Source organism: Triturus cristatus, chromosome 10 (genome assembly GCF_964204655.1).
Source record: "Triturus cristatus chromosome 10, aTriCri1.1, whole genome shotgun sequence".
In the NCBI taxonomy this organism is placed as follows: domain Eukaryota; kingdom Metazoa; phylum Chordata; class Amphibia; order Caudata; family Salamandridae; genus Triturus; species Triturus cristatus.
This window is the reverse complement of record NC_140593.1, coordinates 490,050,293-490,066,002: the sequence shown is the minus strand read 5'-3', so window position 1 is coordinate 490,066,002 and position 15,710 is coordinate 490,050,293. Positions and strand designations below refer to the sequence as shown.

General features: G+C 47.3%; 1 protein-coding gene across 1 annotated transcript in view; it reads left to right on the top strand.

Moving 5' to 3' along the window:
* Positions 1-15,710, top strand: part of GTPBP4 (GTP binding protein 4) — a 195,012-nt gene that overhangs the window by 89,513 nt on the left and 89,789 nt on the right. Inside the window, exons 7-10 of the mRNA XM_085631911.1 lie at positions 5,580-5,771; positions 6,055-6,120; positions 15,418-15,507; positions 15,596-15,706. Coding sequence (XP_085488037.1) covers positions 5,580-5,771; positions 6,055-6,120; positions 15,418-15,507; positions 15,596-15,706 — 459 coding nt within the window. The remainder of the gene's footprint in view (positions 1-5,579; positions 5,772-6,054; positions 6,121-15,417; positions 15,508-15,595; positions 15,707-15,710) is intronic.

Here is a 15,710-nt window from a genome sequence, read left to right as displayed (position 1 = left end):
GCCCAGGAAATGCATGGTTTCAGGACCCCGAGAGCTGCAGGCTGTCGACCCAGGGGTCCTGAAACATGTCTGGCGGTGGCAGGTGAAAGCAGCCACTCAGCCTGAACACTAGAGTTAGATCGTTTTTCAGGGGGGCATCTCTAAGATGCCCTCTTAGTGCTTTTTTCATTAAATACCACACTGGCATCGGTGTGGGTTTAGAGTGCTGAGAAGTTTGATACCAAACTTCCAAGTTTCAGGAAAGCCATTATGGGGCTGTGGAGTTAGTAATTGCAAACTCCCAGCACCATATACTTTTAATGGCAGCACTGCACTTACAATGTCTAAGAATGGACTTAGACACTGTAGAGGTACAGTGCTCATGCACCTGTACCCTCACCACTGGTATAGTGCACCCAGCTAGAGGGGTGGCTGACCTATTACAGGGCAGTGTGTTGTAGGCATGGCACACAGGGATGTGTGCCACACGCAGCCTGCTATGGCAGTGTGCGTTTGTAAAGGTACAGGGCCTCCTATGGTGACAAGAGAAGTGCTGCAGCCCTAAGGGGCCTTCCCTGGTCACAGTACCCTTGATACCTGTGGTACCATTTACAAGGGACTGACTTGTGTCCAAAGAGTGCCAATTGGGTTTTGTTTTTAATGCAGTTTAGGTAAAGAACATAGGCCCTGGTTACCTGTTTGTGTGGAACCCAGGGCACACGCATTCAAAGTACATCAGCAGTAAGTATCCGAAGATAGCGACCAAAGATGGGAACTTCCGTCACAAGGGGACACCAAATGGTGCTACGTCAACGCCCACTAAGAGAGAAATAGAGGAAAATACAACAGTTCCGGACCCAACCACCAGAAGGCGAAATATTGCACAGCATGTGAATCCAGAAAATTCTTCAAGCTGCAAAACTACACTGACTGGTTAGAAACTATATGTTAATCCTTGCCGCAATAGCTGCCTATCCCCAAAACAGACAGCAACTTTCGCTATTCAAAATCCCAGTCGTTAAGGTTTTTATGGAAGGTCTAAATAGTCATTCCTTCTCTGGTTTCTCCAGCACCCTCTTGGAACCTTAACATTGTTCTAACCAGACTCCTGGGCCCCCCTCCTTTGAGCCTCTTCACTCATGTCCCCTTCAATTTCTCTCTTGGAAAGTGGCATTCTTGCTTGCCATTACCTCACTCAGTCATGTTGAGGAGCTCCAGACATTATCCTTGTAAAAAGTATTCTTCCAAATACATAGACAAACTGGTTCTTCGTACTAATCTGAAGTTCCTACCTTAATTAGTCTCTCACTTTCATATCAGTCAGTCCATTGAGCTCCCAATTTTTTTTCCTTAACCCTTATTCTGTAGCGGAAAGAGCTTTTTATCCCTTAGATATGCAAAGAGCACTTGTGTTCTACATAGATGGAACTAAAACTTTCAGGGACACAAAGCAACTCTTGGTAGCTTTTTGTCCACCTTATAAAGGCAACCTTGTATCCAAATCTGGCATAGCCAGATGGATAGTGAAATGTATTCAAACTTGCTGCATTAAGGCTAAAATAACTTTGCCAGTTACTCCCTGAGCACACTCCACTCGTACAAAAGGAGCTACTATGGCCTTTTTTGGAAATATTCCTATAGCTCAAATTTGTGAAGCAGCTACATGGTTTAACCCACACACATTTACCAAACACTATTGTGTGGATGTGTTAACACGCCAACAGGCCAATGTAGGTCAGGCATTGCTATGTACCCTTTTCCCAATAACTGCATCTCCCACAGGCTAGCAACCGATTCTAAGGAGGGACTGCTTTAGTCTTTTCAGAGCATGTGTATCTACAGTCACACATAGCATCGAATGGATAATGGTACTTAACCCTGTAAGCATCTGTTTGTGGCATGTAGTGCTGTAGATTCACATGCCCTCCTCCCCGGATGCCTGTGGCTGTTGTATTTACATTACATACATATAAGATACATTTACATTTAGCATGGTTATCTTTGTTCTTGGACACACTCTAAACTCCTTTCTCACCCACCTGTCGGAAAACCATCTAACAAAGGAGTCTAGGCCCATGTGCAGTATTGTCAAGAGGAGGAGTTGCCCAGTCTCGTGACTCTGAAGACTTCTTAAAAGAAAAACTTGTGAGAAATTGCCCTCTTTCTGCATGGTAGCCCCCACTTTTTGCTGAACTGCTAATGTGCTTTGACTGAGTGTGCCCTGGGCTTCCCCCAATCAGGTGCCCAGGGCCTATGTTCTTTCCCTAAACCTGCATTAAAAACAAAACACAATTGGCATATCTGGCCACAAGTCTGCCCCTGAACAATGGGACCATTGGTACCCAGGGCACTTGACCAGGGAAGACCTGTAAGGGCTGCGGCACTTATTGTGCCACCATTAGAGGCCCTGTACCACTACACTCGCACACTGCATTTGGAGGCTGCGTGTTTTGGTGCAGAACAAAGTGAAGAGTCGACATGGCACACATTCCTGTGTGCCGTGCCTACAACCCAGTGCCCTGACCTAGATCAGTCACCCCTCTAGCTGGGTGCACCATACCAGTGGCGAGGGTGCAGGTGCATGACCCTGTACCACTACCGTACCCAGGTCCATTCCTGGGCACTCTATGTGCAGTGCTGCCATTAAGAGTATATGGTGCTGGGAGTTTCATTACGAGCTTCACAGCACCATAATGGCTACACTGAAAACTGAGAAGTTTGGTATCAAACTTCTCAGCACATTTAGCCCACACTTAAGCCAGTGTTGGATTTAATGAAAAATGCACACAGAGGGCATCTTGGAGATGCCCCCTGAAAAATGGCCTAGCACTAGTGTCCAGGCTGAGTGGCTTGCCGCATTTGTGAGCTTCCCCAGGCCACTTGCTGTGTTCAGCAACTGGTCCCCACTGGTTTTGACCCCCACTTGGGCAGGAGAACCGGCGGGAAAAACAAGTGAGGAAGAGAGGTGTGCCCACCTCTGCCAAGTCCACCCCTCAGGTGGGGGAGATGAGGTGAAGCTCAACTCTGTCCCCGCCATCTTGTAGATGGGGGGACCCAGCCAACCAGGAAAGGCTTATGCCCCCCTCCCGCTGTAGGGTGGCATAATAGTGGGACCCATTGATCCCAACCTTTTTACTTACCTATAACACCCCTAAATCTAGTATTTAGGGGCAACCCTAAACCTTGCTTCCTCAGACAAACTTCAATAAGAAAAGAAGGACCGAACAGCCGTGCTGAAGCTAACAAGAGGAGGACGCCCACTGACTTGGCCCCCAGCCCTCCCGGCCTGTCCACACCTCGAACCTACTCCAGTGAAATCCCGGTGTGTCCTGCAGCCAGCAACCTCGACAAACCCGAAGGACCTGCCGGCCTTCAATCCCAAAGACTCTGTCTCTAGGGGTCACCGGGTTTGTTCAAACAACAGACTCCAGTTCTGCAAGGATCCGCGGGTCTGCACCCGACACCCATGGCCCGAATTTGAGTGGCCCAACACCAAGAGGAGATCCCCCTAGCAATTCTGACCCGAGATCTGGTGACCCCTGACCTGCCTCAAGCCCACAACCAACGCCTGCAGCCCCAAACCGGAATGCCCCAACCCCCCCCCCCCCCCAACCGCGACTAGGAGCTGGTAAGAAGATCCGACCCTAAAAGGTACCCCTGCACCCGACACCCTGCAGCCTTGGGTGGCCCAACCGAAGGTGCCTAACCAACCCCCTAAGATCCCATCTTACCTCTTCAAGTGGTGGTCGTCCCTGTGCCTGCAGTGCTTTTGCAAACCAGACACTCCCCATTGAAAGCTACAGGGCTTCCGACGCCAAAACGGCACTATGCACCTGGCCGCCCCAGTGCCGCTGAGGGTGCATCTTTTGTGCTGGCCTAAACCAACATTTGCCCTGGGCTTAAGTCCAGGACCATTCCTCCCACAACCCAGTGGCCTGCTCGTCAGCAGCCACCAACCGGAGGCCCCCTATCCCCTATTGGATAACATTGGGCCTCAGCACTCTGTTTCCGACCGCCCTAGTGCCGCTGAGGGTGTAACAAGAGTGCATCCTTGACCCTGGGGGACCCCGGAGTCTATCCCCAGAACACCAACTCCCACAACAAAGCACTTACCTATAAACCAATAACACTATTGTCCTCCATAGGACAACACTGACTGTTTTTCTGTATGGAGTTGGAAAACCTAAAGAAATTCTTTAAAATTGTACGAACTAACAAAAAAGCTTTTACTTACCTGTTTACAGGAAATGTTCAAGTGTAGTATCCAGGTATACTAAACTGTGTAAGAAAAGTAATCTAAAAAGTAACTTACATGGTATTTTACTAAACGATATGTACAGTATTTACAAAGCATTGCATTTCTCAGAAACAATATTGTAAGTCAAAACAAAGTGCAATTACAATCCAAACTGTATTACAACGGTATATGTACTGCAGAGTATTTTTCACTTACCTGTTCCAGGCTTGCTTGGTTCTAGGAAATAAAATAACTAAAAGAATATTTTTTTACAAAAACAATTGATCTGAAGTTTAATCTTTGAGTGTGTGAATTAATTTGCTGACTGTGTGTACAACAAATGCTTAACTCTGTCCTCTGATAAAGCCTTACTGCTTGAACACACTACCACAAATAGAGAGTAGGGTGCTATCTAACTTTATCTCTGCCTACCTTTGGGGTTCCACTGGACTCTGTTCACACTATACCTCACTTTGGTATAGTATATACAGAGCCAGCTTCCTACACAACTCCAGACCCAACACTAGATGGCGGGAGTATGAAGAGCATATGAATCTACAGCTCTACTTGCCACGTACAGATGCTTATAGTTTAAATGTTCATTACCCGCGACACTCCTTTATGAATATTCAGTGGTGAATTTTCATGTCTAATGTTATGAGTGTTTCAGCAGCATAAAGCTTGCATGCAGCAGGTGTGGCTTATCTGCACTTACCTTTGAGTGAGCGAAGGCTCGTTAACTGGGTACAATTATTAATGCCATAGATACAAGTCTTGTGTTGTGGAGGGTGGTAATGAGTGTTAATTTGGCAGGTCTTTTTATGTGCAGTGTTCACATAGAGCAACTACTAGTCATAATATACTTGAGACACCCAATTTCACTAAATTATTGACATTAGGCGAGGAGATATTGAGAGTATCTGGAAAAATTGATTTAGTCTTTGAGGCTGTAAAGAATATCTTGTACTTTTTATGTTGGCTGTTAGACCAGGTCAAACTTGTTTTATTATTTTCCCAACCATGAGAGTTAGCAACTACACAACCTCTACAACCTTGAAGTAGTCGTATGATTGCCACACCGCCGTTTTTGTTAATCTTGACTTCTATTTATATTCTAACTTTAACAGATATATCCCCATTTACAGCTATTTGTATATTGGCAGCATGACCTATTGAAAAGATTTTTCAGTTTCACCATGTAATTTTTTATGGTTTCTTATAAATGTTGCTGGGTATCAGCTACTAAGTGAATCTTTGAGAAGCATACATCTTAAATTTTGCAATTTAATTTCTACTACTGCTTTCTTACTATTCTATCATGCTTACTCTTGGTTTAGTGACCAGTAAAATCTCAAAATTGCAGGTAGTAGATACTCCAGGGATCTTGGATCATCCTCTGGAAGAAAGAAATACTATTGAAATGCAGGCTATCACTGCACTCGCACATCTCCGAGCTGCTGTGCTTTACATAATGGACGTGTCTGAGCAGTGTGGACACAATGTGGAGGAGCAGATGGAGCTTTTCAGAAATATCAAACCTCTTTTTGCCAATAAGGTATGGTTCTTTTAAAAATTCTTAATGGCAAACTAGTTTGCACACATTGCATAGGTTGATGGTGGGCTTTTAAAAAAAAAAAAAAAAAAGTTTTTATTAAATAAACGTCAGCGTAAGTATACAGCATTACTACATTCCTTGGTTGATAATACATGTATATCATCCCATGTTACATTTCCGTGGTACATTGTCATTTGTGAATTAAGAGTTTTACGGGGACGTCTACCCGAAGTGGCCCTAGCCTGGTGGGCTTTTAAAAAAAATTATTCTTTTTTTGTTTTAGCCATTGATCGTCGTCGTTAACAAGTGTGATGTTAAGAGGGTTTCCGAACTCTCCGAAGAACAAAAGGTTTGATGTTCCATTTTTACTATCTTGTTTTTCATTGGTGTACCTGTTTAAAGTTAGAAATAAATAAATATACTAAATACATGTTTTAGGATAGTCTTAATATGACAAGATATTAAGGTACCTTTTTATATTTGGCTTCATTTGTGTCATAGACTCGGTATTGCAAACATGATGATTTCAGAGCTAATCCTTCCTGCTCCTCCTATAATCAACCTCTTGTATTCAGTAAAGGATGGTAACGAAGGCCTAAGCTAAAGGAAAGATGATGTGAGGGAACGAAAGGCAAAGCCTCCTGCAGGTTGGTAGTTGCAAGGTCTGGACTGGATTCAAAGGTACAGCATCTGGAGTCAGACTTGTAAATGTTAGGTGTCCACCTACAGAGAACTCCTAGTACTAGAAAGTCTAATCATAGCATGGAAGTAGGAAAAAAATGCCTCTGACTGGGGCTCACCCAGTACTTAGAAACCAAAACAAGAACTGAAGAGGGTTACCACTGGGAACGAAGGAGATTTACTGGGAGGTATAAACTTGGCAGAGTCTGAAGGAGATTAGCAAGGCACATCCGGAAAGGCAACCAGGCAGGGGGAAAGCAAAGGTGAAGGGTCAAGCCAAGTGCAAACTGAGAGGAGCTTCAATAACTGCTGTTGCTATACAAGTAAGTTATGCGTGAGTCAGGCCTAAATCATCAAACTGTCCCTATTTCTCTAGAAGCCTGTGCATGTGCTGGCCCACTGGTGGCTGCGGCTGCCGCTTTCTGACTGGGAAATGTAGTATTATGTATCATATGAATATAATTCCCACTGTATTGTGTGCCATCTCTACCAACTGTGTCATGTATCTCACTGTTATGTGACCTGAGAAGTGGTAGCACCCAGTAGATGCCAGCGGTGGTGTTTGATGAAGATGGAAAAGGAGGTACAGAAGTAACAAGTCTTAATTACTGTAGCCTTCTGCGATACTAGAGGAATGTCTGAAAAGAGTAGTGTTGTTGGATTTCTATTTTCATGTTTTGGTGTAGTGGTTGGTGTCTGAACCCTTTTCTGCTGCCCTCCAGTGTTTGTCTAACCTTGTCACACCTGTGTCCCATTCTCAGCACTTACTACGTTCTCACCTTATCCTTTCATCTTTCTGGTGTCAACCTATCTGCCTTCCCTGTGAAGGACCGGTCTGCCTTTGTCAGGATGTGGCAACATCCTGGTGAAGAGTAGTCCCTTCCGCCTGCTCCCTATGGAATAAGGAAGTAGCCAGTGTCAACTTTTCTTCCCCCCTCCTTGCACATGCTCACTCTGAATTCTTCACCTCCCACTGTCTGCCAGTGTCTAACGGCTCCATGCATGTTGCCTGCTTATCCTGCTGCCTCAACATTTTGATACAGTGGCTGGTCTAAGAAGCTTCTGCCCATGTGTATATGTAGGCTAAAATGGACCTTTCCATAAAGAGGCAGAACTGACTTAACGAGTTATGCATGAGAAGAAGAGTCCTGAAAAAAGCACAGGATAAACAAATCGCCTAAGATACCACATTTGGTGTGGCAGGGCCAGTGCTAACAAGCTGCAGTACTGCTTGGCCTGTTCAGCCCACTCAATGTTTCTGCCATGCGCTGACCTTAATAGGTGTCTTTAATGGGTGTTATAATATAAAAAGCACACTTGGACACCTCACCAAGAATGTTTAACCACGTGAAAACCTGACATTTGAATATATATACAACTGTAATAGATTCTGACATGAAAATGTTTACTTAAATCTGACATTGTGAACCTAGCATGGCAGTGTGTGTGTGTGTGCTCACCTAGGACAGTGTTCCGCCACCATCACCACACACAGACATTAACACTTCCACAGTTGCTAATGACTATAAAACAAACACCCGCTGTGCTCTGTCCCACGCTAACAATCAACACAGAGTAACATCCACCTACAAATTAAGCCATCCCACTATTATGCACATCGCAAAATTCTTTTGACACCCACCAAACATCATGCACTATGAAGGCAACTTGCACTCTTCTGACCGATGTTTTATTGATTTTGTGCGACTTAGTAAAAACCTTTGCATTGGCCTTATCGGTAGTTGCTTCTTGCTATCACGTCTTCAAACATTTCGGTAGTAAACAGATTTTCAGTGCCGCAGCACATGACATGTTGGTATTGGAGACACCTGTCAACTCTATTTGGTTCCTACCTTGCCTTTGGAATTACTATTGTTCCAGGTGCGCTGCAGATACTGCCCCTGAATAGTCGAAGAAAGTCAGAGTTTACAGAAATCATTACTAAAGAGCCTAATTACTCTTACCTGCCCCCTTTCACTTCCTAATTTGATGCATCATTGCATCCTAGTGGCTGGACTAGACCATGTATCTAGAAGAGGATTAGTGTCGTACATTTACCCCTGGTTAGTCAAAGTCCACCCCTTATCCTGCCAATCTCTGCGGTGCTCACCTCAGTTTCTTCTTTTATCTGATTGAGTAGAACTGTAACATGCTCCTGTTTAATTTTTGGGACCAGATAATTTCCTTATTTCCTTTATGCACACTAAGGGTTATTTGCTTCTTAATTTAAGGTTTGATTAGTTGAGGGAGATCATTTTCTATAACTGACACTCGCCAAGTTTGCATTTGTTGATTTGGGAGATGGCTTCCAGTAAACTTGCTGCAGTGTTTTTTCCGAGTAACTTTCATGGGTTTTGTCAATAATTCGTAGTAGAATGTCTTAATTTTTCACATTTGACTTTAAAATGGCTGTTAGCATGAAGGTTGTAACCTAGGCCATTCTCTCGTTTTCATTCACATGAACAAGTTTGCTTGTTGAAAATAAGAAATTCTCCCCACTGTCATGTGGCAAAGGATCGATTGCTTATGCTTAATTATAATTTGATTAAGCTAATTTTCTTTGCCTGGTTTTCTCCCGTCTGAAGTAGGTTTCAAAATGTTCGAGGCATGTGGGCTGCTGAATTCATATCTGTACATAGATCGCCGCCTAGTGTTGGGTCCGGATGTTTGCACGTTGTTGTCCTGGAAGAGTCTTCGAAGTATCCTTGGATAGGTGACTCCTCCCCTGGACTACAGTGCGCATGGGCATCCTCTCCATCCTCAGATTGTTTTTTTCCGCCATTGGGTTCGGATGTGCTATCTTAGCTCAAGTTAGGAAAATATTTTTTCGAGGCCAAAAGGCCTTTAGTTCGCGTCGGTACTGTTTATCGATCGGGTTCGATAGAATTTGTTAGTTTACTAACTTTCAGCACCGACTTCTTTCGCATTTACCTGTCCATCGACTACTTCGACGATGGAATCCAGGACGCCATTCAAAAGGTGTCCGGTATGCAATGCGAAGTACCCACACATCGACGTCCATCCGGTGTGCAACAAATGCCTTTCGCCGGACCACGACGAATCAACATGCATGGCCTGTGCCCGGTTCCGCTCCAAGAAGACTCTGCGGAATCGACGAGCGGCGAGGCTTGAGGCGCAGCACGCGGCACCGGCCCCAACAGACATCTTCGGCGAGGCCGAAGACGTCGAGGAATTGGAAGTCTTGCCCTCCAGTCCCGTTTCCGAACACGAACCCGGATCGGACGAGGAACACGAGTCCCTCTTCCACAGAGGTGAAGACGACACCGAGGTAGGAGACGACGAGGAGGCCTTCGGGGCCGAAGAAAGTAGCTCCAATGATGAACAAGGCCTACCTGTTCAAACCGTTCAAACACCAGTGCCACAGCCTATGGCTCCGGTCGAGGGATCGCCTTCGGGCCTTACCCGAGACCCATCCCGCAGTTCTTCGGCCCCGCCCTCGGGCCCGGCCTCGGACGTTCAGCGGCAGCCATTACTACATAAACCGGCTGGTTTCCCTACCACAAAACCGAAACCGAAAGCTGCTCAGGTTCCACCGAAACCGAAACTGAAAGTAGCGCTGGTCGGGTCGAGGCCTTCGACGCCAGCGCACCGCGTCGGCACCGACCGCACCAAGAGGGACTTCGGTGCCGAACTTGAAGCGGGCGACGTTGGAGTCGACAAACGGAAAAAAGCCATCGGCACCGACAAACCTGCTCGGCTACCGGCACCGACGACACCAAGGGCCGTACCGCCTGCTGTGTCTCACATCGCTCCCTCGACGACACCTAAGCCTCAGGTATCGAAGACTTCGACGGTGATCTCTTCACCTCGACTCGATGACCCGCCGGCGCCGAAAAAATCTACGGCCGCCTCTACGAGCCTGGCCGGTGCCAAAGCCTCGAAGGCGCCCCAAGTACGACCTGGTGCGACGCAAGGCAGCAAAACCACAACTGTCCTCCAGGACACGTCGGGCTCCGGTTCTGTCGGAGCTCCCGCAGCCTCTTCGGTGCCGACCAACATTACCTTCGGCTTGCCTCCGTCAACAATCCCAAAAATGTTCCAACTCAGGACACGGATCACCCAACCTACGGTCACACCTGCTGAGACGTCTCCGGCACGTATCATCGACGCCGGCACTGGCAGGATGATTCTCCAGGGCCGAAGGATAACTTCGGAGCCGCCATTGGACCCTTTCAGGATCCCACTAAAAAGGAAGTTGCCTGCAGAATCGGAACCTCTCCTTTATGAACCCTTCCATTCATCCTACCAGGATCCACACCGGTTCTCCCCCACACGCTCCGATACAGACGCATTGGAGGACTACATGGCTGACCAAGTCCCCTACCATGTAGACACGGACCCTGATGACCAGCAGGACCCTGATCAAACTTGGGGCGACCCTGCAGACCCCAGTGCACCTCTCGATGCACAGGATCCACAACTCTATGGGGCAAAGACATCTCCTACGGAGGATACTGCGGCGTTCAATGCTCTTATCGAACGTGCTGCCAATAACCATGGGGTGCAGCTTCACTCTGATACCATCGAAGATGACTTTCTAATGGACACCTTTGCATCCTCAGAAAGACATGTAAAGACTCTGCCAATGTTGAAGGGGGTCCTCAAACCAGCCAAGGACATTTTCAAAGAACCCACCAGGGCACGAGTGATAAACCCCAGGATTGATAAAAAATACAGATCAGCACCTGGGGATCCTACTTACATCAGAGGACAATTACCACTCGACTCCATCGTCGTAGCGAATGCACGCAAGAGGGCACACTCGCAAACAACAGGTGACGCTCCTCCCCCGGACAAAGAGTCCAAGGTGTTAGAAACCTCTGGCAAGCGAGTTGCCGCCCAAGCTGCCAACATATGGCGCATAGCCAACACTCAGGCGCTCCTTGCTCGCTATGATAGAGCGCACTATGACACACTGGAGCAAATATTCCAACATCTCCCTGACCAGTTCAAGGAAGCCGCAGAAATGCTCATCAGAGAAGGACAGCTACTAACGAACGCTTCCATCAAATGCGCACTAGATGCTGCAGACACGGCTGCCAGAGCCATAAACACAAGCGTCATGTTGCGACGACATGCCTGGCTACGGATCTCAGGATTCAAGCCTGAGGTACAAAACAATATACTGAACCAGCCCGTCAACCCCGACTATTTATTCGGGCCAGAGGTTGACACCACCCTCAAAGATAAAAAAGGATACGGACACTGCAAAGTCCATGGGCGCACTACAAACTCAGTCCTTTCGGAGTGGCTCCTTTCGTCGCCCCGGAAACAAGGGAGCAGGTAGAGGACAGGGGTCACAACAAACATATAACAAAGGCAATACACAGACCACCTATGATAAAAACACCCGAGGTGGATATCGTGGCTCCAGCACAAAGGGCAGAGGACGCGGCTACGGCAACACCAGGTCCTCCCCCAAGAACAAGCAGTGACGCCCTCTCCCTTCCTCCCGACCACATAACACCTGTCGGGGGAAGGCTACAAAGGTTCCTGTCCACGTGGGATTCCATCACCACGGACAGGTGGGTCAAAGATATTATAAAATACGGTTACTGTCTGGAGTTAACCTCCACTCCACCCACAATACCACCAAGAAGCCGTCCTATGTCCTCAGAGCACTTAACGCTCTTACAGCAAGAAGTGCAAAGTATGCTTCTAAAAGGCGCTATAGAGGTCGTACCCATCCACGAGCAGGGTGCGGGAGTGTACTCCCTCTACTTCTTAATTCCAAAAAAGGACGGGTCGCTCAGACCTATATTGGACCTGAGACCCCTGAACCAGTACATTCTTTCAGAGCACTTTCATATGCTCACTCTACAGCAAGTCCTTCCGCTTCTCAAGCAGGGAGACTTCCTAGCCACACTGGACCTCAAGGATGCGTACTTTCACATACCCATCCACCCCTCACACAAAAAATACCTCAGGTTCACTGTTCAGGGGCAGCACTATCAGTTCAAAGTCCTTCCCTTCGGCGTGACAACAGCGCCCAGGGTTTTCACGAAGTGCCTAGCTACGGTGGCAGCACATCTACGGAGGCAGCATATACACGTCTACCCCTACCTAGACGACTGGCTCGTTCAAGCGAAGTCAGCCCAGCAATGTGCAAGCCACATGTCCCGCACCATTCACCTTCTTCACAGTCTGGGATTCTCACTAAATTATCCAAAGTCCCATCTCCAGCCCGCACACGTACAACAGTACCTAGGTGCGACTATAGACACTCTGGCGGCCACAGCTCAGCCAAATTTAGTGAGGATCAACAGCATACAACTGCTGATCTCCAAATTCAAACCCAATCACTCACTTCCAGCGCGAGTGTTTATGCAGCTGATAGGCATGATGGCCTCCTGCATCTTCATAGTCCCGCACGCGAGATTACATATGCGCCCACTTCAGGAGTGCCTAGCACGTCAGTGGAATCAGGCTCAAGGACAGTTAAAGGACCTAGTGTTGGTGAGCGGTCGGGCATACAACTCTCTGCATTGGTGGAATCCACAAACCCTTTGCAAGGGCCGACCGTTCCAAGAGCCTGTCCCACAAATAGTACTGACAGCGGACGCGTCTCTCCAGGGATGGGGAGCTCATGTACTCCACTACACAGTGCAAGGACTATGGACAACACAACAAAAGAAGTTGCACATCAACCTTCTGGAATTGATGGCAATCTTCCTAGCCATGAAGGCATTCAAAGTACATCTATGCAACAAGGTCGTGTTGATCCGGACGGACAACATGACCGCAATGTACTACATACAGAAACAGGGAGGCACACACTCTCCACAGTTGTCTCATCTGGCTCAGAGCATGTGGAAGTGGGCCATTCAAAGGAACATGTTCCTCATGGCGGAACACCTCCCTGGCAAGGACAACCAGATGGCGGATCTGCTCAGCAGACACAGCCACCAAATGCACGAGTGGGAGTTACACCCATCAGTTCTCCAACCGTACTTTCAGCAGTGGGGTCATCCGGAGATAGACCTATTCGCGACAAGCGAAAACGCAAAATGCCCAAGCTTCGCCGCCAGATTCCCACATCCGCAGTCGCAGGGCAATGCGATATGGATGAACTGGTCCGGCAGATTTGCGTACGCTTTTCCCCCAGCGCCATTGATACCGCTAGTGGCCCGCAAACTCCGACAACACTCCCTGACACTCGTCCTAGTTGCTCCCACGTGGGCACGCCAGCCGTGGTACACCACCTTCCTCGAACTTTCCGTGGTGCCGCATCAAAGGCTGCGGATCAAACCCGCGCATTTGACGCAGAACCATGGAGAGGTTCAGCACCCAGATCCGCAACAGCTGAATCTGGCGATCTGGCCCCTGAAGTCCTAGAGTTTGGCTATCTCAACCTGCCACCTGACTGTATGGACATCATCAAGGAGGCCAGGAGACCCACTACCAGAGCTTGCTATGCAGCCAAATGGAAAAGGTTCGTCATTTATTGCGGTAATAATGACATCAACCCGCTGGACGCATCCATCCAAAACATCATCTGTTATCTCTTACACCTATATCGATGCAATCTGGCGTACACCTCTATACGTGTCCATTTGACCGCAATATCAGCCTATCTGCAAACCAGGCAGCACCTCTCTCTATTCAGAGTGCCTGCCATCAAAGCATTCTTGGAAGGGCTCAAACGAGTCATTCCACCTAGTCACCCACCGGCTCCAATGTGGAACCTCAACTTGGTCCTCACACGCCTGATGGGTCCACCCTTTGAACCTCTACACTCATGCGAGATTCAATTCCTTACCTGGAAAGTGGCCTTCCTAGTAGCGATCACTTCCCTCAGAAGAGTTAGTGAACTCCAGGCACTAACCGTTCAAGAGCCATTTATTCAGGTTCACGCCAACAGGGTCGTACTACGTACCAACCCCAAGTTCATGCCCAAGGTAATATCGCAGTTCCACATGAACCAGACTATTGAACTGCCCGTTTTCTTCCAAAATCCACAAACTGTTGCAGAAAGGGCACTACATACACTAGATGTACGGAGGGCCCTCATGTACTACATCGACCGGACTAAACCATTCAGGAAGACAAAACAACTGTTCGTTGCCTTTGCCCCACACCACAAAGGTAACGCCATCTCCAAAGCAGGGATAGCCAGATGGATAGTTAAGTGTATTCAAATCTGTTATCAAAAGGCAAAACGCACATTAACTATTCCACCACGAGCCCACTCAACACGTAAGTTGGGGGCCTCCATGGCCTTCCTAGGAAATATTCCCCTGCATGATATATGCAGAGCAGCCACATGGTCCACTACACACACATTTACAAAACACTATTGCGTAGATGTGCAGTCAAAACAGCAGGCAGCTGTAGGACAGGCTGTTCTCAAAACACTTTTTCAGACCGCTGCAGCTGGCACGGGTAGCCGCCGCTAATAGAGGGCACTGCTATGTATTCTATGCACAGATATGAATTCAGCAGCCCACATGCCTCGAACTGAATATGCTACTTACCAGTATGCATCTGTTCTTGGCATGTAGGGCTGCTGACATTCATATCGCCCTCCCTCCTCCCCGGCGCCTGTCGCAGCTGCAGCTCTCAGAATTACTGCAAGCATGGTCATCACTTTCTGTATCTACTCCATCACTGCCACAATGGCGAAAAACAATCTGAGGATGGAGAGGATGCCCATGCGCACTGTAGTCCAGGGGAGGAGTCACCTATCCAAGGATACTTCGAAGACTCTTCCAGGACAACAACGTGCAAACATCCGGACCCAACACTAGGCGGCGATCTATGCACAGATATGAATGTCAGCAGCCCTACATGCCAAGAACAGATGCATACTGGTAAGTAGCATATTCAATTTGGTGTTTTTTAGATTAATTGCTTGTTTTTATTTAACCTCCATTTACAGAGTTCTAGAATTGTAGACTTTTAAATCTATCATTTATAACTAGATTGAATGTTAATTGTGTTTCAGAATATTTTTAAGGAGTTAGAAGCTGAAGGATTTCCTGTATTGGAGACAAGCACTCTAACAGAAGAAGGTGTGATTAAAGTTAAAACTGAGGTATGTGCTGTGCTCTTAGTTTAATCAGTAATTGCAATGTGTTCAATAAAGCTAGGAAATTCACAAATGTATTTGATTTTAACTCTAGGCCTGTGACAGACTTTTGGCCCATCGCGTTGACACAAAAATGAAAGGAAATAAGGTGAATGACATCTTGAACCGGTTACACTTAGCTGTACCATCAAAAAGAGATGAGAAGGTAT